At 48.1% G+C, this 20995-nt stretch overlaps 1 protein-coding gene across 4 annotated transcripts in view; it reads left to right on the top strand.

Annotated features, from left to right (window-relative positions):
• Positions 1-20995, top strand: part of INPP5D (inositol polyphosphate-5-phosphatase D) — an 80746-nt gene that overhangs the window by 34486 nt on the left and 25265 nt on the right. For all 4 annotated transcript variants that reach the window (XM_043522632.1, XM_027820335.3, XM_037909760.2 and 1 more), the window contains 4 exons: positions 8023-8173; positions 13260-13431; positions 14849-14989; positions 20301-20388. In XM_043522632.1, coding sequence (XP_043378567.1) covers positions 8023-8173; positions 13260-13431; positions 14849-14989; positions 20301-20388 — 552 coding nt within the window. The remainder of the gene's footprint in view (positions 1-8022; positions 8174-13259; positions 13432-14848; positions 14990-20300; positions 20389-20995) is intronic.

The raw sequence follows: 20995 nt of genomic DNA, 5'->3' as shown, positions 1-20995 counted from the left end.
TCTAAGTGCATGTAGTCGGCAGAGTGTGTCCACAGTATCGAGGCAACCGTCGACTTCCGGAGCGTTGCACCGTGGGTGGCTATCCCACAGTTCCCACAGTCTCCGCCGCCCATCTGAATTCTGGGTAGAAATCCCAGTGCCTGATGGGGCTAAAACATTGTCGCAGGTGGTTCTGGGTACATATCGTCAGGCCCCCGTTCCCTCCTTTCCTCCATGAAAGCAGGGGCAGACAATCGTTTTGCGCCTTTTTTCTTGAGTTACGTGTGCAGACGCCATACCACGGCAAGCATGGAGCCTGCTCAGCAAACCGTCACCGTATGTCTCCTGGGTGCTGGCAGACGTGGTACTGCAGTGCTACACAGCAGCAGTTAATTGCCTTTTGGCAGCAGACAGTGCAGTATGAATGGTAGCTGTCATCGACGTAGTCCTGGGTGCTCTTTTAATCGGGCGCCTGGGCAAACATGGGAGTGACTCAGCCAGGTCATTTCCCTTTTAAGTTTCGTCTCGGGGCGATTCAGTCTTACCGGCAGTGCACTGTCTTTTAACCTCCAGCCAGCAGAAGATGATGGCTAGTCGTCATACTGCACCGTCTTCTGCCGAGCACCCAGGAGATAACGATGGCTAGCAGTCGTACTGCACAGTCTGCTGCCAGCAAGATGTATAAAGATAGATGAAGTGGCTCAAAACAAGAAATAGACCAGATTTGTTTTGTATTCATTTTCTCCTCCTTCCCTCCGTGAACGGCCTGCCAAACCCAGTTTTGAGTTCTATCCTTGAGGTTTTGAGTTCTATCCTTGAGGGGGCCATTCAGTTTCTCGCAAAGCCACTCCCTTTGTTGATTTTAATTCCCTGTAAGCCAACCCTGTAAGCCATGTCGTCAGTTGCCCCTCCTTCCATCAGGGCAACGGCAGACAATCGTTCTGCGCCTTTTTTCTGTGCAGACGCCATATCATGGCAAGCATGGAGCCCGCTCAGATCACTTTGGCAATTAGGAGCACATTAAACACCACGCGCATTATCCAGCAGTATATGCAGCACCGGAACCTGGCAAAGTGATACCGGGCAAGTAGGCGACGTCAGCGCAGTAACGTGAGTGATGAGGACATGGACACAGACTTCTCTCAAAACGGGCCCTGACAATGTGGGCATCATGGAGCTAATGGGCCAGGTTCATGCAGTGGAACGCCGATTCTGGGCTCGGGAAACAAGCACAGACTGGTGGTACCGCATAGTGTTGCAGGTCTGGGACGATTCCCAGTGGTTGCAAAACTTTCGCATGCATAAGGGCACTTTTATGGAACTTTGTGACTTGCTTTCCCATGCCCTGAGGCGCAAGAATACCAAGATGAGAGCAACCCTCACAGTTGAGAAGCGAGTGGCGATAGCCCTGTGGAAGCTTGCAATGCCAGACAGCTACTGGTCGGTCAGGAATCAATTTGGAGTGGGCAAATCTACGGTGGGGGCTGCTGTGATGCAGGTAGCCAACGCAATCAAAGATCTGCTGATATCAAGGGTAGTGACCCTGGGAAATGTGCAGGTCATAGTGGATGGCTTTGCTGCAATGGGATTCCCTAACTGTGGTGGGGCCATAGACGGAACCCATATCCCTATCTTGGCACCGGAGCACCAAGCCGGCGAGTACATAAACCGCAAGGGGTACTTTTCAATAGTGCTGCAAGCACTGGTGGATCACAAGGGACGTTTCACCAACATCAACATGGAATGGCCGGGAAAGGTACATGACGCTCGCATCTTCAGGAACTCTGGTCTGTTTCAAAAGCTGCAAGAAGGGACTTTATTCCCAGACCAGAAAATAACCGTTGGGGACGTTGAAATGCCTATATGTATCCTTGGGGACCCAGCCTACCCCTTAATGCCATGGCTCATGAAGCCATACACAGGCAGCCTGGACAGTAGTCAGGAGCTGTTCAACTACAGGCTTAGCAAGTGCAGAATGGTGGTAGAATGTGCATTTGGACATTTAAAAGCGCGCTGGCGCAGTTTACTGACTCGCTTAGACCACAGCGAAACCAATATTCCCACTGTTATTACTGCTTGCTGTGCTCTCCATAATATCTGTGAGAGTAAGGGGGAGACGTTTATGGCGGGGTGGGAGGTTGAAGCAAATCGCCTGGCTGCTGGTTTCACACAGCCAGACACCAGGGTGGTTAGAAGAGCACAGAAGGGCGCGGTGCGCATCAGAGAAGCTTTGAAAACCAGTTTCATGACTGGACAGGCTACAGTGTGAAAGTTCTGTTTGTTTCTCCATGATGAAACCCCCCGCCCCTTGTTTCACTCTACTTCCCTGTAAGCTAACCACCCTCCCCTCCTCCCTTCGAGCACCGCTGTCAGAGGCAATAAAGTCATTGTTGCTTCACATTCATGCATTCTTTATTCATTCATCACACAAATAGGGGGATAACTACCAAGGTAGCCCGGGAGGGGTGGTGGAGGAGAGAAGCACCAGGAAGGGTGGTGGAGGAGGGAAGGACGAGGCCACACAGCACTTTAAAAATTTAAAACTTTAAAACTTATTGAATGCCAGCCTTCTGTTGCTTGGGCAATCCTCTGGGGTGGAGTGGCCGGGTGGCCGGAGGCCCCCCGACCACGTTCTTGGGTGTCTGGGTGAGGAGGCTATGGAACTTGGGGAGGAGGGCGGTTGGTTACACAGGGCCTGTAGCGGCGGTCTGTGCTCCTGCTGCCTTTCCTGCAGCTCAACCATACGCTGGAGCATATTGGTTTGATCCTCCAGCAGCCTCAGCATTTATCCTGCCTCCTCTCATCACACTGCCGCCACATTTGAGCTTCAGCCCTCTCTTCAGCCCGCCACTTACTCTCTTCAGCCCGCCACCTACTCTCTTCAGCCCGCCACCTCCCCTCCCAGTCATATTGTGCTTTCCTGCACTCTGACATTGTCTGCCTCCACGCAGTCGTCTGTGCTATGTCAGTGTGGGAGGACACCATGAGCTCAGAGAACATTTCATCACGAGTGCGTTTTTTTCACCTTCTAATCTTCACTAGCCTCTGGGAAGGAGAAGATCCTGTGATCATTGAAACACATGCAGCTGGTGGAGAAAAAAAAGAGGCAGTGGTATTTAAAAAGATACATTTTCTAGAACAATGGCTACACTCTTTCATGGTAAACCTTGCTGTTAACATTACATACACAGCACATGTGCTTTCGTTCCAAAGTCGCATTTTGCCTCCCCCCACCACGTGGCTAGCCCCTCACCCCGCCCCCCGCCCCCCGGCTAACAGCGGGGAACATTTCTGTTCAGCCACAGCCAAACAGCCCAGCAGGAACGGGCACCTCTGCATGTCCCCTTAAGAAAAGCACCCTATTTCAACCAGGTGACCATGAATGATATCACTCTCCTGAGGATAACACAGAGAGATAAAGAACGGATGTTGTTTGAATGCCAGCAAACATACACTGCAATGCTTTGTTCTACAATGATTCCCGAGTACGTGCTACTGGCCTGGTGTGGTAAAGTGTCCTACCATGGTGGGTGGAATAAGTCTGCCCTCCCCAGAAACCTTTTGCAAAGGCTTTGGGAGTACATCCAGGAGAGCTGCAAATGCCAGGGCAAATTAATCATTAAACATGCTTGCTTTTAAACCATGTATAGTATTTTAAAAGGTACACTCACCAGAAGTCCCTTCTCCGCCTGGCGGGTCCGGGAGGCAGCCTTGGGTGGGTCCGGGGGGACTGCCTCCAGATCCAGGGTGAGAAACAGTTCCTGGCTGTCGGGAAAACCGGTTTCTCTGCTTGCTTGCTGTGAGCTATCTACAACTTCATCATCATCATCTTCCTCGTCCCCAAAACCTGCTTCTGTGTTGCCTCCATCTCCACTGAAGGAGTCAAACAACACGGCTGGGGTCGTGGTGGCTGAACCCCCTAAAATGGCATGCAGCTCATCATAGAAGCAGCATGTTTGGGGCTCTGACCTGGAGCGGCTGTTTGCCTCTCTGTTTTTCTGGTAGGCTTGCCTCAGCTCCTTAAGTTTCATGCGGCATTGCTTCGGGTCCCTGTTATGGCGTCTGTCCTTCATGCCCTGGGAGATTTTGACGAATGTTTTGGCATTTCGAAAACTGGAACGGAGTTCTGATAGCACGGATTCCTCTCCCCATACAGCAATCAGATCGCGTACCTCCCGTTCGGTCTATGCTGGAGCTCTTTTGCGATTCTGGGACTCCGTCACGGTCACCTCTGCTGATGAGCTCTGCATGGTCACCTCTGCTGATGAGCTCTGGCCAGCGTGGCAAGCTGCAGGTGACCATGGAAACAGGAAATTGAAATTCAAAAGTTCGCGGGCCTTTTCCTGTCTATCTGGCCAGTGCATCTGAGTTGAGAGTGCTGTCCAGAGTGGTCACAATGGAGCACTCTGGGATAGCTCCCGGAGGCCAATACCGTCTAATTGCATCCACAGTACCCCAAATTCAACCCGGCAAGGCCGATTTAAGCGCTAATCCACTTGTCAGAGGTAGATTAAGGAAATCGATTTTAAGAACCCTTTAAGTCGAAAAAAAGGGCTTCATCGTGTGGACGGGTGCAGGTTTACATCGATTTAACGCTGCTAAATTCGACCTAAACTCCTAGTGTAGACCAGGGCTATGTCTACACTAGCACTTTTGTCAGTAAAACTTTTGTTGGTCAGGAGTGTGGAAAAAAACACCCCAACTGACATAAGTTACACTGACAGAAGCGCCGGTGTGGACAGCGCTATGATACCGCCTCTTGTTGGGGGTGGTTTAATTATGCCAACAGGAGAGCTCTCTCCCGTCGGCATAGAATGGCTACACAGGAGACCTTACAGTAGCTCAGCAGCATTGGTACAGCTGTGCCACTGTAAGGTCTCTAGTGTAGACATAGCCTGAATTACTTAAATTCTGTCCCAGTGTAATTTCACTGATTTCAGGATCCTTTTGTATTATGGATTAGATACAGGAGCCATATTTCTTTAATGACTTTCATTTTCACTGGGTCTCTGAGTCGTAGGTATTACCATCAGTCAGTGTCAACAACTGTAAAATGGCTGGGACGGATACATATGGCCAAGTACTGTTTGCATTTCCACTGGTGCAAAACCTGAGTAACTCTTGAAGTCAGTGCAACTGAGAGCAGAATTTGACCTGCAGTGTTCTGCAGAGGTTGCAAGTTCTAGATATTCCAACCAGCAGTTTGTTGCAACCCCTTTTATCTGGTGTAGTAATGGCCTTACATAAATATCATTGTGTCTGAGCCTGAGTACTATGCTTTATGCTGAAAGTGACACTTTCCACAGTGTCCTGGTAATAACTATTGCAGAATTCAGGAACACCCTTGTGCACAGATCTTTCAGACTGAATTCTCAAAAGTACCTGATAATGTTTTGTGTGAAAGTTTCTTTCCATGCTTTTTAAAAGACATTTATGTCCACTAGGAATAATATGTCCTGATCACTTTTCCACAGGCAGCCAAACCTTCAGATGTGTTTGCTCGGTACCGAAAACACTGCTCCCCTAATTTCTGGGCTGTGGTCTCATTCTCTCGAAGGAATCAAGATGAGATCTTGTTATGGCTGGGATTCCCTAAAGGTGTTTCAGAAATAGGTGCTTTTGCTGCACAGATGTGGGCATAAGTAATCTCCCTGCTCTTCTTGCCCCAGGGATGGGAGCTGACCTGGTATGGAGATGCCTGCCACATAGCAGGTAATTCTTTGGCTCTGTAGCCCTTAAATGGGCAACACCTGTTCTCCAACAAGCCAGACAAAGAGCCCCACTGCTTAATGTGCGGTGAGGTCATTCTGCTTGTTGGGGTTTGTACCATTGTTTCTCATGTTCAAGCTCTTGATTTGCCTGTGTTTGACTCTTGAACAAAATACATATGCTGATAAGGATCCGAGGCTGACCAAACCCAAATGGGTCTGTTAAAGGCCACACATACAGTTAATGACAAAGAAGGATTTGTTAAAACTTGTATGGAAAGCTCATGTATGTTAATAATGATAAAAGCAAAAATTTGAAAACTAGATTAATGTGCTGCAGCCACCACCAATCTGAGACTGTCCAGACTGAGACTCTGTAGCAATTTATTTCAAATTTAGGTAAAGTCCTACTACTTAAAGAATAAATGGTGTGATCTAGGGCGGATCAGACAGAATAGCTCTTCTCTAGTCTTGCCTCCTGCTAGCAGTGTTTGCTATTGCTATTGAGTGCTCACTGGGACTGTGTTCACAAATGTGTGTTGCTCATGGTCCCCTTTAAGCCAGTAGAAAGTAAGCTGGTGGAGCTGGAAATCATCTACACATAGGCTACTCTCTCCTATCTGCATCAGGGCCTGCTGCGTGTATGTGTGTGGGCTTGTTATGATTTCAGAAAGCCCACGATCCGCCACTGCAGGACAAACGAGAACTGTATTTCCACCAGGAAGAATAGACCATGAAAAGTATTTGGATTGGCGCCTAAAACCTGATAGTCCTGGAGTGTAACTGTAGAAGCAGCTGCTGACACAGGTGTCTCCTTTTCATCCTTGCTTGCTACCTGTGGTATAGAGGATTGTCAATCTGTGTACTGCCACAGTGAGCCAATGATTTTATATCACTAGGTCTCAATGTGGAGGCAAAACGCTGGGACCACATGAATGGTGGCTGCTGTAGCCTGGGGGATCTGACATTCCTCAATTCATTGATCTCTATGCTTGAAGCTGCCAATCAATGGCTATTAGCAAGGATGGTGTCTCTAGCCTCTGTTTGCCAGAAGCTGGGTGTGGGCAAGAGGGTGACACTTGATGATTACCTGTTCTGTTCATTCTCTTTGGGGCACCTGGCATTGGCCACGGTCAGAAGACAGGATACCAGGCTAGATGGATCTTTGGTCTGACCCAGTATGGCCGTTCTTATGATCTGATTGTTCTGTAGCTTTGCCTCTAAAGACCCCAGGACGTTTGCTATCCCTAAAGATGTGTTTTCAGACATAAGGGCCAGCATTGAACTTTTTGCAGAGTTTCAACCAGCAAGAGATGATCTTGAAAAGTGACTTTAGCCACAATGGTGAATAAGTGCATCATGAAATACACTGTGTTCATGGTGCCTGGATCTCCTTAAGATGCCTCTAACACAGGCTCTATCAGCTCATGACTCTCTTTGTGCAACACATGCTGAGTAGGTGGCAGCAAAATGAGATGTGTGGTCATTCTATGTTCTTGCCTGAATAGCAACCCAGCTTTGTGGACACCACTGTAGTATCTCACAGGCATCAGTCAGAACTTGAAATCATCTTCATCTTTGTGGGACTTGAACATTTTAACATTTCTTTCCAAATAAAGTCAGACTTTTTAAAAACATGGATAATCCTTTTGGAGTCCCAGCTGACAAGCCCAAGGTTGTGGTTGATTCACCTCTGAACTTGTTTTAAATTCCTAAATATAGACTTAGAAAACTAACTCGAGACACTCAAGTGTCAACATTTTGATCTTAAAACTTTTAAAATTTCACTGGTTTGCTGGCCCATTTATTTGAGCCTAATTATGCCTAGTTATTTGAATACTGGAAGGGATACTAATAGATGCATTCGATTGTGTTTCTCTTGCAATCCAAAAGTGAGGGAAGATTCCTACCACATACAACCAAAATAAAACGTTGCCCGTGCTCCTTGCTCTCAGTAAGTATGAGAATCGATCCTATCAATACTTCTGCTTTTATAGATCTTTGTCACTCTGAAGCCAAACACACTTTAAAATTAAATGGCCATAGAAGTGGGATCTCTTCCACTTGGCTTCACTGAATCTTTGAGGTTGCTGTTTTTGCTGATGCTGGCGGGGGCATGTGTGCATATCTGTTTGTGTTTATACTGTGTGAGCTGTTCTGCACGGAAGCCTGTGGTCAGGTAGATGCTGAAAGCTGGGCTGCCTTTCTCTGGACAGTAGTAGCTGATTTTTTTTCTCTCTTTCTTTGCTTTGCCTCCAGTGAGGAGTGACATTTCTGTGGTAGGAATGATCCGCAGTGATGTTTGCCAATGTCTGTGTTCTGTGGGTTGTTTCAGGCATCGGAAGGCGTTCCGGTGAAGTACTTTGACAACTTGGACGAACTGATAGAGTTTTACAAGAAGGAGAACATGGGTCTGGTATGGCACCTGAAATATCCTGTCCAACGGGAAGAGGAGGAGGCAGCTGATGATCCAGAGGAGGATGCAGGTAAGAAATCCAGGGGAAAGGTGGATGGTTCAGACCTTGGAGTGAAACAGACTTGATGTATGCTGGAGATGATGGGAGTGCTGGCAGGAGCTTTCTTGGAGTTTCTCAGCAGTGCTATGTGCCTGCGACTCCTATTGACTCCATTAGGAGGTATGAGTGCTCAGGGCCTCCGAAAATCAGGCCCCTTTGGGTATGTCTATACAGCAGAGGTTCTCAAACTGAGGGTCAGGACCCCAATGTGGGTCACTACCCTTTTTTAATGGGGTCACCAGGGCTGGCTTAGACTTGCTGGGGCTCAGGGCCAAAGTTGAAGGGTGTCAGCCCTGGGCAGCAGGGCTGAGGTTACAGCCCTTCAGCCTGGGACTGAAGCCCTTGGCCTTGGCTTTGTCGTCCCTCCCTGCCTGGGGTGGTGTTGCTTGTCCTTTGCCCCCCAGCCCCGGACAGCAGGGCTAAGGCGGGTTCAGGCTTTGGTCCCTGCTCCTGGGATCATGTAGTAATTTTTGTTGTCAGAAGGGAGTCGCAGTGAAATGAAGTTTGAGAACCTCTGCTATACAGCAGTGTAAGCCCAGGCTCGAGCCTGGGCTCAAGCCTAACCCCTCTTGCATCCACACACCAGTTGTGTTAACCTAGGGCTTGAACCTAGGGGCTCAGGGCCCTGCAGAGCTGGAGGGTCCAAGCCCGTGTTAAGCTGAGACCTAGGGTCTGAGCCCTATTGCTTTCCAGTGTGCATGGCTCCAGCATGACTTGGGTCCTGGAAGTCCTCCAGCCCTTAGTCCTCTCTATGCCAACAATCTGTGGTGCAGTCTATTGCACTCTATTGCAAATGGAAGCCACTCCTCCCTTTGCAAACGGCAGCACCTCAGATCAGTGTTAAGCCATTGTCTGGTAAACACAGGTCTGTAAGCACACTATCAGAGAGCCTGCAGGGTTTGCAACGGAGAATGATCAAAAGAAGCTTTTTGCAAAGAAAGCTGTTTCCTGGACACAAGAGCACGGCCAGATTTTGGTGCACACTGTCCTTATGGGCACCTGAGTCCCATCTATAGCAATGTCACAGTTAGGAATGAAGGCAGTAGAGTTTTCCCATAGTGCACCACACTTGTACGGCTAGAGTGTCGACACTTGGGGTGGGGTGGGGGGTGCACTTGGCACTCTGAGAGCGGGTTACTCTGACTCAGGTCTGTGCTGTACAATGTGGATGACAGAGCCCTAGGTTCGAATAGGGGTCAGAATATCCTTAACCCAGGGTTAAAATGCAGTGTAGATGCTCAAGCCCAGGGTTCCCTAACACACACAGCCCACTTGAGTCCACTAACCCTAGGCTGCCACTGCTGTGCAGACATACCCTTTATATCTCTGTGCTATGGAGAATATATCTAATAATTATGAGCTTGTTCAGGTGCGCTTTGATACCACAGTGATGATTCCTTTACTACTACCTCGTAGACAGAAGGGTGAGAAGGTCCTGGCTGGACCTGGCACACACCTCCTGATTTGGCATTTCCATCACAGGCCTGCAGTATCAGTGGTGGATTTTCTGACGTAACATGGTTCGAGGGGCCTGCTGTTGGATTTCCTTCTGACTGAGGATGGGGAAACAGGTAGCGTGAGGATGGCTGACTTCAGTTTGTCAGGTTTAAGACAGAAAGGAAATCATGGACTCCACCTGTGTCTGTACTACAATGTTGCACTGTTACAAGCTGCAGCAGTGCAGGACATCTTTGCTGGCTGCCTTGTTTTGCATGCACACATTGCACTGTGTCCATATACAAGACCCTCTGCAAGCATTGTAGGGCTGGGGGATTGTTGCACCTACCCCATTGTGCCACGTACAGCTCCCTGGAGCTGGGGGCAGAAGGTCTATGGTATAGAATATTTGTGACTCTTATTCATATTTTTGGTTTGTTCTGTCAGCTGCTGCAAATGGTTCTGTCCTGCACTAAGAGCAGAATCAAGCAGTGGATTATATTGGCTGCCCCCATCTTCTACACACTCCCCGGGAATGAGCCACATTTTGTGCAGGGGCACATTGGCTGCCCTTTCTGCTGTGTCTGGAAGATTCACGTTCCATACCACTAGGACAGGATCATGGCTTCGCAGGCCAGTTTGAGCCTGAATCTTTGATGTTTGCCATCAAAGGTCAGTCCCTCAGGAGGACTTTGGATTTGGCCAGGTGCTCTAAGTGAAGAGCAGTCCTGGAGGAGAGGAGAGAGAATACTGCACTGCTTTATGGGGTTCTCCCCCCAAAAGAGACGTGAAAGTGAGGTTTCTGGTGCTGGGACCCTAGTAGCTGTCTGTGGAGTTAAGGGTTCTATACAGAGCTGATCAGAAACATTTTGACTAGCCATTATTTTTATTAGAATGTGCTGATTCTTCAGAATCTAAGCATTCCATGGGACTATGTTCTTTTGATGAAATACCACCAGAAACCAGAGAGGGTCCGATGGAAAACCTGTCGGCTGACTTGCCAGCCTGCCCACACAGCTCCTGAGCAGCCAGGGCTCCCAGCCTCCATAGCAGGGACTTGAAGCCAGGGTGCCTGAGACCCAGGCTAATGCTGTAATCACTGGACCATTCTTTCTCTCCTCTTTTGTCTGTCTATCTAGAAATGCTGAGCATGACCATGAACCTGATTATCTTCAGGATAAAACCTCTTTGACATAGCCTGCCCATCCCGCGCATGCGCACACACACACACACACACAATCTCACTGATCTTGTGAGGGCTGGAAAATATTGAGAAGAATGACATTTCAATGAGACAGTGACACCATTTTTTGGAAAACCTGTTAGTTATTTTCTCATTTTCTGCCCAGCTCTGTTAATCTCCCAGCTCTCAGAATGGGGGAGAGAGGTGCAGGAAGAAGAATAAACAGAAGGGCAGGAAGTTGAAAAAAGTTCTTGTTGCCACTCTACTTGCCTTTGGCTAGAGCAGTGGGTCTCAAACTTTTGTACTGGTGACCCCTTTCACATAGCAAGCCTCTGAGTGTGACCTCTCTTATAAATTAAAAACACTTTAAAATATATTTAATACCATTATAAATGGTGGAGGCAAAGCAGGGTTTGGGGTGGAGACTTAAAGCTCGTGACCCCCTGAGGGGTCCCGACCCCCAGTTTGAGAACTGCTGGGCTAAAGGAAGAGAAGTGAAAATGTGATCTTTTAGTGTAATGCCAGTCACACCCACAATTCAGTTTTGTAAGATGCTTAGGTACCATCATTCTGGAGCCATATGAAAGCCTAGAGGATGTCTTTGTCATATATGTTTCGTTGTTAAGTCTCCTATCCCTGTGGAATCTAAGCATGGAGGTATTGATCTCACTCAGAGGTGGGCAAACTATGGCCCACGGGCCACATCCGGCCCATGGGACCGTTCTGCCTGGCCCCTGAGCTCCCGGCCGGGGAGACTAGCCCCAGGCCCCTCCCCTGCTGTCCCCCGTCCCCTGCAGCCTAAGCTCACTGCGCCGCCGGCGCAATGCTCTGGGCAGCGGGGCTGTGAGCTCCTGGGGCAGCGCAGCTGCAGAGCCCGGCCTGACCCGGTGCTCTGTGCTGTGCGATGCATGGCTGGCTGCCAGCCACCGGTGCTCCAGGCAGCGCGGTAAGGGGGCAGCGAGCCGCGGGCGTTGGATAGAGGGTAGGGGAGCTCAGGAGGTGGTCAGGGGCTGGGGGTGTGGATAGGGGTTGGGGCAGTCAGAGGGCAGAGAACAGGGGGGTTGAATGGGGCAGAAGTCCCGTGAGGGCTGTCAGAGAACGGAGGGGTTGGATGGGGCAGGAGTCCCAGGGGGGCCATCAAGGGGCAAGAAGCAGGAGGGGTCAGAGAGTGGGCGGGGGCTGGGCCACGCCTGGCTGTTTGGGGAGGCACAGCCTCCCCTAACCGGCCCTCCATACAATTTCGGAAACCCGATGCGGCCCTCAGGCCAAAAAGTTTGCCTGCCTTGATCTAACTGCAGCACCAATCAGCCATGCTGGTGCTTATTATTTCTTTCTCTCTGTGAGTCACAATGTGCACAGGAGCTATTGACCATTCTTTTCAGGAAAATAAGCATCACTCTCTCATTTTTAAGCACAACCAAGTACTATGTGCATTACAAAGTGAGGGGAGATTGTTAACAAGGGTGAATATCATTGGGTTAAACTCAGCTATAGCCACTTCCCACCAAAGAGACAGAGTGCTGTCGAATTTAATGGCATGGCTTTGGGGGGGCCTACACTGGAGAGTGGAGGGAGTTTTCAGCTGGGATGAATGCACTGAATGCCCCTGTGACCGTACTGCATTAAATGGAAGGGGTTGATTTGCACTCAGCATTCATTGTTACTGCCTTTCTCTGGACATATTTACTAATTTTAGCTGCCTGTTCTCAGCCTATTTGTACTCCCCCCAACCCACTTCTCTTGCACTGTGCCCGCCATGGAGATGTAGGGACTCAGATACTGGAGTTCTGTGACTGGAGAAGCTGCTCATCATGTCGGTACCCAGACCCTTTTTTGTTATGAACAAATGGGGACTAGGATGGAGGCTGCTAAACCCACTTAACCCGAAGTAGCTTCATTTACAGTGGATGGAAGTTAAATCCGTGTGTCTGTCCGTATTTCCAGAGATGTAGCCCCTTATACATCTCCCTCTCCTATATAGCTCCTGAGCACTGTCCCACTCCACTGATGACCCATTATAATAATAACGATACCTAGCCATGATATAGCATGTGCACATTTTCAAAGAACTGTACAACTATTAATCAATCTTCATAATGATCAGAAAATTTAAGTTAAGTGACTTGACCAAGTCTAGTCAATAAGCCAGTGCCAGAGCCCAGGATTATTGCTTATGCGTTCTGGGTTCACAGCGCTCAACTAAGCACACTACACCACACCACTGAATTCAGTGGGAACAGGATTGGGCCCTTATCAATAGCAAGGTCTGATCTGATGAATTTCAGATCTTTTCAGTTCAGCGATTGCAGGCCAGTTAATCTGGATTGATTTTGCACTGACTGCCACTGTGATGCAGACGATATTGTGGGTCAGAATGGGAGGCAAGTGGTCTAGGTGTGTTGCCAAAATTACTTTGTTTCCCTTCCTTCATGTCAGAACCTGTACCAACCCCACCCATATTACCCCCACGACCCTTCCTGGTGGCACTCCCGGCAAGTGAGACGAAAGAAGCGTCTCCTCTGAATGAAAGTTCCAAGGTGGCAGAAGTCAGCAAACTGTCCCTTTCTGAGACACTACTTCAGCGGCTGCAGTCCCAGGACACCAGCAGGTGAGCTATGGTCATTCACTGCCCTCAAGAAATGTAGATAGATGGGCAATAGAATCAACACCAACGCCTTCGCGGGAGTTGGTAAGGTGCTGCATTTGGGAAAGGTGTCACTGATATCACAGCTATTTCAGTGCCCCCTATTGTGGGAGAGGGGATGTGGGGCCTGCGTCTAATCTCACACTTATTTTACCCCGTGTAACTCCATGGGCTTCAGAGGAGTCACTCCTGATTTACACAATTAAAGGGAAGTCAGAATCAGGTCCATTCTCTCTTAGACATTAAAGTAATACAGTGGCTACTCCTTAAGGTAGCGCTCATGCTCTGGCATGGAAGAAATGTTCTCCTGAAGTATAAAACAATGTACTGACCTCCCCCATGAAGAGATTTCCTAACGTACGGTAAGATAATATTGGAGAGGCTGGAATAGTAACCATGTGCCTAAACCATAGAGATTGTGGACCAGATCCTTAACATGTGCAAATTGGCAAGTCTTCATTGGTTGCAATGGAGTTACACTGATTTATGCCAGCTGAGGGTCTGGCCCCATCTAAGTATGTGGCTGTCTGAATACATCACGCACCATAGCCTGTTGAATCTGGACACCCATTCAAGCCTCAGAGGAAGCTGGTGTCATCTAGGGTGACCAGATCCTCAGTGTTAAAAATCAGGACATGTGTCTATGGGCCAGGGCTGGGGGAGCAAGTTACAGCAAAGGGAAGCTAATTTGGTGTTCTGTCAGGGAGGTAGGACAGGGTCTGACTGGTAGGTGGCAAGCTGGGAGATATCTATTTTGATTGGCTGCCTTCGCTGTTCCATCTGCCTCCTTGGAAAAGAGCAGCCAGTCAGAACTTTCTGTACTTGCTGAGGGATGAAACAGCCAGTAAACTTTGACTGCTTCATCCCTCAGCATGGGTAGAGGTGCCAATCCCCACTCATCAAGGACCCAACTGGAGCCTCTCGTCCAGCCTGTGTTTTCAGATTCTAATCAGGCTTTGTCTGAGGCAGAAGCTTCGAAGAAGAAGTCAGCCATGGAGACATGAGCAAAAGTCCTGGCTCCCCCAACACTCCCAGGCTGCCAGCCCCCAGCCTCTTCACCACACACCAACCCTACAGGAGACCTACTAATCACCCCCCTCACACCATAGCTCCCTCTCAGTCACGACTGCAACTCCTTATCTCCCACACCAGGACAGCATTCATCCTATTGCAGTGGGGAATCCTCAGGCAAAGTCTAAGAATTCCATTCCCCCCACCACCACCACTTAGAAGGGAATATTGACATTGAAGAACAAGGCAAGCCACACAGGAGTATGTCTTAGCTGTGGAGGTTTCTGCTTCAGACAAAACTCAGCTGCCTGATGGTTGGGGACAGTAGGGGGGAAGCTGGTTTCCTTACTTGCGTCAGTCTTTTTCACAGTGTTTCTGAGGAACACCTAAAGTTAATCCAGGATTATCTGCGAGTTCACATCACCAGCGACTTTGAGATGGTGCAGATGGGCTCCAGCAGTCTCCCCCAGCTGAAGAAACTGCTCACAGTGCTCTGCAAAGGGCTCTTCAGGTAACTGGAGCCTAATTTCAGAGAAGGCAATATAATGTCATGACACTGTCAAAGGTAGGTGCCATTTGAATTGTCAACCCATATTTCCAGCACACCAAAACTGCTTATCCTTAAAAACTGGTAGTAAGACAATGGTCTCCTGGCCTATGGGGTCAAAGGCCAGGAGCCAGATGCTCATGCTCCAGTGAGGTTCAGATGATTTATGCCACCTGAGATTCTGGCCTGGGACATTAAATCTGCCTGAAACACACAGCTATAGCAGGTAAGTTTTTCCTGGGGGTGGTTTCAGTTAATAGAGTATTACTTATTTTATACTTTGTTTAGAAAGAATCAAAGCCAAAATGCATTAAAGGATTAGCTGAATAGGATTAGTTTAGGAACAGATATAAATGGCACCTCCAGAATCATCAAGTAAAAGTCGTATATAAAAAAACCCACATATTGCTGTATGACTATTCTCTCCAAATCCCGACTCTCCTCTCAATTACAGCAGGGAGAACCTGGGATGATTTCACTGAAATCATCGTCCAGGTGGAGTGAGCAGAGAAACAGGCCCCTACTCCAGTATGGTTTCCATTACAAGTACCCCTTCCCTATCCAGAGCCCAGACTGATCTATACCCAGCAAAAGCCCAAGTACCAGTCAGGATCTGATTGCTCCTCAAGCTTCCTCCCTATTCTGAAACAAACAAGGGGCTCAGGCTAAGATCCCAGGGAGAGCATCTGGATGCCTGACCATCAACAGAGAGGTCCTGTACCTCCACGCTGGCTCAGGGGCCCACAGCACCCTTTTCCACACTGCCTCCTTGGCAGCTAGGCTCCCACAGAATTCGCACAGAGCTGGGGGAAGGCGGATGGGCCAGCTGGTGTAAATCGGCGTGGCTCAGTTGAAGTGACTGGAGTTACTCAAGTTATACCATATGAGGATTGGCTGAGTGTGCATTCCCCTTCTCTGGCCCGTCTCCAGCCCTCCCCAGGGAGGGGATCCAGGGGGGTCGGGAAGTGGGGGGTATGATGCTGCAGAACCAGCACTTCCTTTTCTGTGCCCCTCAGCTGGGTTTCAGTTCTCTACAGCCACGGAGTGGGGAAGGTCTCATGTGCTCTGTTATTAGCAAACCCTGAATAATGGGATCCCACAGCCAGCAAAATCAGGACTGAATCTTTTCCATTGCTAAACTGCCTCAAATAGGGCTGTGCTGTTATTCCAATGAAGGCCAGGCTGGCTCTTCCCAGAAGGGAGTTCGAATGCATCGCTACTCTGTGCTATACTCATCGCTATCTGTACTCTGTGTCTTTTTGTACCCCTCATCGCCCTTCAAGGGGATAAGAAAGTCTTAAAAAAGAAAATCTACCCATATCAAATGTTCTCAAGCATCAAAGCTGCTCTTCCAATTGTCAGTGTCCCTTTAACATTTGTAGTGAGAGGGCACAGAAAATCTAGTGCCCGCTTCAAACATTACCGGGCCAAATTCTCTACTGGTGAAAGTCCATTGACATCAGTGGAGTTGCACCAACAGACAATTAGCCCCACCTTCCACCCCTTGTTTAGTGGTATATATTTATGGACTAATCTGTTGTCATCCTGGGAATTAATGACATCTTAATATAATTAGTCTAACTGGGCAGATTTTCAAAGACCTGTGCGATTGGTGAGATGCACCAAATGCAATTCTTTTCATGGGCAATCACCCACAGCATGGAGATGTCTAATTATATATATAATTGCCCAATTTGCATATGCAATTTCCCACATGGAAATGCAGGATTCTTTCTTATGGAGGGGACCTGATCTAAAATCCAATGAAGTCAGTGGAAAAACTCCCACTGATTTCAATGGGCTTTGGATCAAATTCCAGTCAGGCACTCAGTTTGTGTTGCTCAGGTAATAAGAGACTTTCAAAATCAGCCCACTGAGCTGTTGTGCTGTTTGAAAATGGAATTGATTTGATGTATCCCATCCAATTTCTTCTCCCTCCTGCAATTTCCTGCCAAAATCTGTACCAATAATCTTGGTATCATTTCATTTCAGTGAATTTGCCTTCTCAATTCTCCTGTGGACTCCTAATAACTTTAGGCCATTTCTCCTTCTTTGTCTTCCATATCAATCAGCTTTCTCTAATAAACCTCTTTCCTGCAGATCAGATTTTCTCAGGAGTGTGTGCATTCCAGCCATAGAACCTAGCGTTCTCCCATAATTTACTAATTTTCAAATACCTGGTCACTTACTTGCTTTATGTAGCTCCCTTAATCTCTGCTGTAGCTTGCAGCCTCTCTAGCTGAATCCCCCTTTCAAGATGCAGAAATTTAATTTATTCAGTGACATTACCTAATTTTAGCCTTCATTCACCTCAGCTTCTTTCTCAGCTGCATTGTGGGATTCAGCCTGAAATCTGCAGCTTGTTCTCAGGCAGCTGTGTTTTCTTTTTCATAACTGGATTCAGCACCTTTTATTTTAACAAAGCCTTGGGGAGGGGAAAAATTGCAAATCGCAGGCTCAATTGGCAATAATGCCCCATCTTTAGTTGTATAATGTCCCTCCCTAGCCCCCTCTAATCTCACATAGTTTAGAGTTGGGTGAGATGATATGTTTTACTGGACCCGCTTCTCTTAGTGAAAGAGATACGCTTTTGACACAGACACAGAGCTCTTCTTTGGGTGACCTGAAGACTTTAAGGAGAACTCTGTGTCAGCTCAAAAGCTTGCCTCTTTCACCAGAAGAAGTTGGTCCAGTAAAAGATATCACATCACCCACCTTGTCTTGCTAATGTCCTGAGACCAACATGGCTACATCAACACTGCACATAGCCCGGGGATAGCTGTTGTCAGACTCAGGTGACACTGCATTCAGTTTAAAGGTTGAGAGCTTTTCTTTGATGTCCACCAGCTGATATATGCCTGTGCTGGCATCAGACTGTGGGTAAGATGTGACTGCAAATGTTAGCAAGGGAAAGGGGATGTTTTCTGGAACTGCATGTCCTCCTTTGGGGTGGGGGTTAGAAGGTTGTTTACAGCTCAGTAATGGGCAGAACTGGGCTAACTGTTCAAAGGGACCAATTTACTGGTGACCGTAGGTCCTTTTCCAGTTCATGAGTTACCCATCAAGAAATGCAGGGCCAACGTCTGAGCTGCGGCTAAGGAGCACTCCACATAGCTGAGGGGGAGCAGGGAAGGGCTGCAAAGTACCTTTTGCACCCCTGCCTCCCCTGCTCCTTAGCCAGCTCAGCAAAGGGCCAGCTCCTGGCATGAATTAGAGCAGTCTGAAGGTTGCTTTCAACTGCACCAGCTGCTACTGGCCTCCAGGGTCACCAGGCTGTAAAGATGCCCAGGCCAAGTACTCTGCCTGAGGAACAGAGGTATAGGCAGGAGCACGGAGGCTGCAAGATCAGTGGCTGAACCTCTCCCAAAGATTCCCATAGTCAGGGGGTATCCTCAGAGGGGGCTGGGAAAAGCTTTAGGGGGAACTTTAGGGGAACTTTGTGCCAGCACAGCCACGGATCTTCCTGCAGATGTATGGAGAGGTGTTCCTCATTCAGAATTCCTTAAAGGGTTTGGGTGGACATATTTCACAGTGTGAGTTATGGGTGAGCTGTTCAGCTTGACTGTTTCAGGCAATCACTTCATCATTCCCTACCGGATCGGTCACCTAAACACGGTGTTATTTCTGCTCTCTCATTGCATGACTCCCACAAGGAGCTTTTAAGATGGCTGCTCAAACACTTGTGGCGCCAATACTTATGCAAATATAGATGGACAGAAGCGTTCGTGACACTTCTGTGAAGATTCTCATGAACAAAATTTTACTCACACAGCAGTTCAAAGGAAGAAAAAGAAAGAGGTGTGAATGCAATTAAAACCACTTTGTGGTTTGGTTGAGCACAAATGCCAGTAAATACCCTTCTGCATTCTTCCCCAAGTCTGACCTGTGTGTTACATTAAGCTGCACTTTATGGTAAAGTGCCTCAGAGAGGGCCATTCTCACATAAGAAACGGCCAAGCAGTGGGTTTTTCTGTGGTTGCTGTTGTTCAGAACTGTACGTTCTGTGCTGCACATTGCTTCAAAGTAGATATATTGTAATTGTTTCCAGGTGGTTTGTCTAGTAGAACTTCTCCCAGAGCTTCTAATACCACCTCTTTTCTGATAGGGCCTGACCCAAAGTCCGCTGATGTTAATGGGAGTTTTAGGGACAGGATAACTTAAAAGGTTCAAAACAGAACAGTTTTGTGACACAGAACTGAGAGCCTGGGAGGACTTGATTCCCAGTTCCGCCACAGACTTCCTGCATGACTTTGCCAAGTCACTTAGGCTGAAATTTCAAATGTGGGTGCCTGGCTTAGGCCATTGAATACATATTTAGGCACCTAAATAAGTAGCTCGATTTTCAGAGACCGCAGGTGTATGCTCACTGTAGCGCCTTTTCCAGAGAACTAGATGGAGAAACTGGTGCATTCGTACCTATGAAAGTGAGGGGACTTGTTAGTACTGGCTACTAATTAGGCACAATGCCGCATTGTTCTCCATGTCCACCTTGGCCTGCAAGACCTAGCTGCTCTGCCAGTACTAAGTCTGTTCTTTAGCAGAGTGTCATTTGTGCCAAGTTCATACAAAGATTTTGTGATGGACAAGCATCCTCTGGGCTCACTAAATTCATTTCATTTGTAACCTACCCTTGATTTGAATTCAGGAAATTAAAGGCTGGTTCATTTTACAGCCATAGTTCCACTTGGCCCCTTATTGCATTTGTTGAAAAATATATCTTTGTATTTCCTCCTTCACTGTGCTGTCCCAGCTTCCGGAGCTGTAAGGAGTTCTGTTCAAATGAGCTGTTGCTGATGCATTAACTGCCATCCTAACCCTGCTGAGCTGTCCTGATCTTTCAGGGTTGGCACTGACCTCACTGGGAATGTCTACACTGCAATCAGAGGTGTGAATGCAGCTCAGATTGGCATACCCACAGTAGCTTTAATTAGCTGGCATGTCTATGAATAGCAGCAAAGGTGCGGTAGCAAGGGCTTCAGCGTGGGCTGTAGGAGCTTGCTGGGCAGCTTAGGGATATACTCAGGTTGAAGCCCGTGCCACTACGTCTTCACTGCTATTCTTAGCTGCACTAGCTAGTTTAAAGCTCGCATGGTTCTGTCTACCCATGCTGCATTCATCCCCCTAACGCAGTGTAGACACCCACATTGACTCCGTACTGACTATGCATCATTAACTGGTTTTGTGCTTTATCCTTCTTTCATTGCCCCATGTGACCTTGCCCCAGGTTCCCCACACAAACCCTGCATTGTCCTTTGACATGTCTTTGTATTCTCAGTGAGGCGTCTCGGACTCTCCCTTCCTTGGAGTCCATCCAGAAGGTTTTTGACCAGCAGCTGCCCCCTGGTATCCATCAACGTTCTCAAGTAAGTTCTACTGGAAGAAGCGGGGAAAGGTGGACACGGAGGAGTGATAGTTTCTGTCAGGCACAGACGCGGGGGAGGGAGGACTTTCTGAGCTTGGGACACAACAATGACCATAAATTTAGATGATTGGTTAACACTTTTGTTCTCTTTAGCCTGTTTCTGGCTGCAGTGCACTGGGCACACAGTGAGTTATTTAACCATGGATTCAGCTAACTCATAGTCTTCTCCACCCTCTCCCATACCCCTGTCCCAAAGAGAGAATGCAGCAAAGTGCCTCAGTCGTTCCTACTTCCAACCTCTATCAACCTGTGACCCAGAATTGCAAATTTTTCCTTCCATCAGCTTAATTCCTCTGGATGGTCAGTGTCTTTTTGTGACAAATGCTTCCCTCCTTCCATCAAACCACCTCAATCCTGTGTCCAACCTCTTCCGTCCTGCGGCCCAGAAAACCAGAAGTCCAATCTGCATGTTCAACCCATGGACCAGTAATACAAATCTGTCTTTCTATCATCAACCATCCGACTCCTCTGCATGTCCAGCCTCTGACCTATGTACCAGATTGGCAAGGTTGTCCTCCCACCAGCCCAACTTTCCTGCATGTTCAGTC

The sequence above is a fragment of the Chelonia mydas genome, chromosome 9 (genome assembly GCF_015237465.2).
Source record: "Chelonia mydas isolate rCheMyd1 chromosome 9, rCheMyd1.pri.v2, whole genome shotgun sequence".
NCBI lineage: Eukaryota > Metazoa > Chordata > Testudines > Cheloniidae > Chelonia > Chelonia mydas.
The sequence above is the reverse complement of the archived record's forward strand: the minus strand, read 5'-3'. Positions and strand labels throughout refer to the sequence as shown.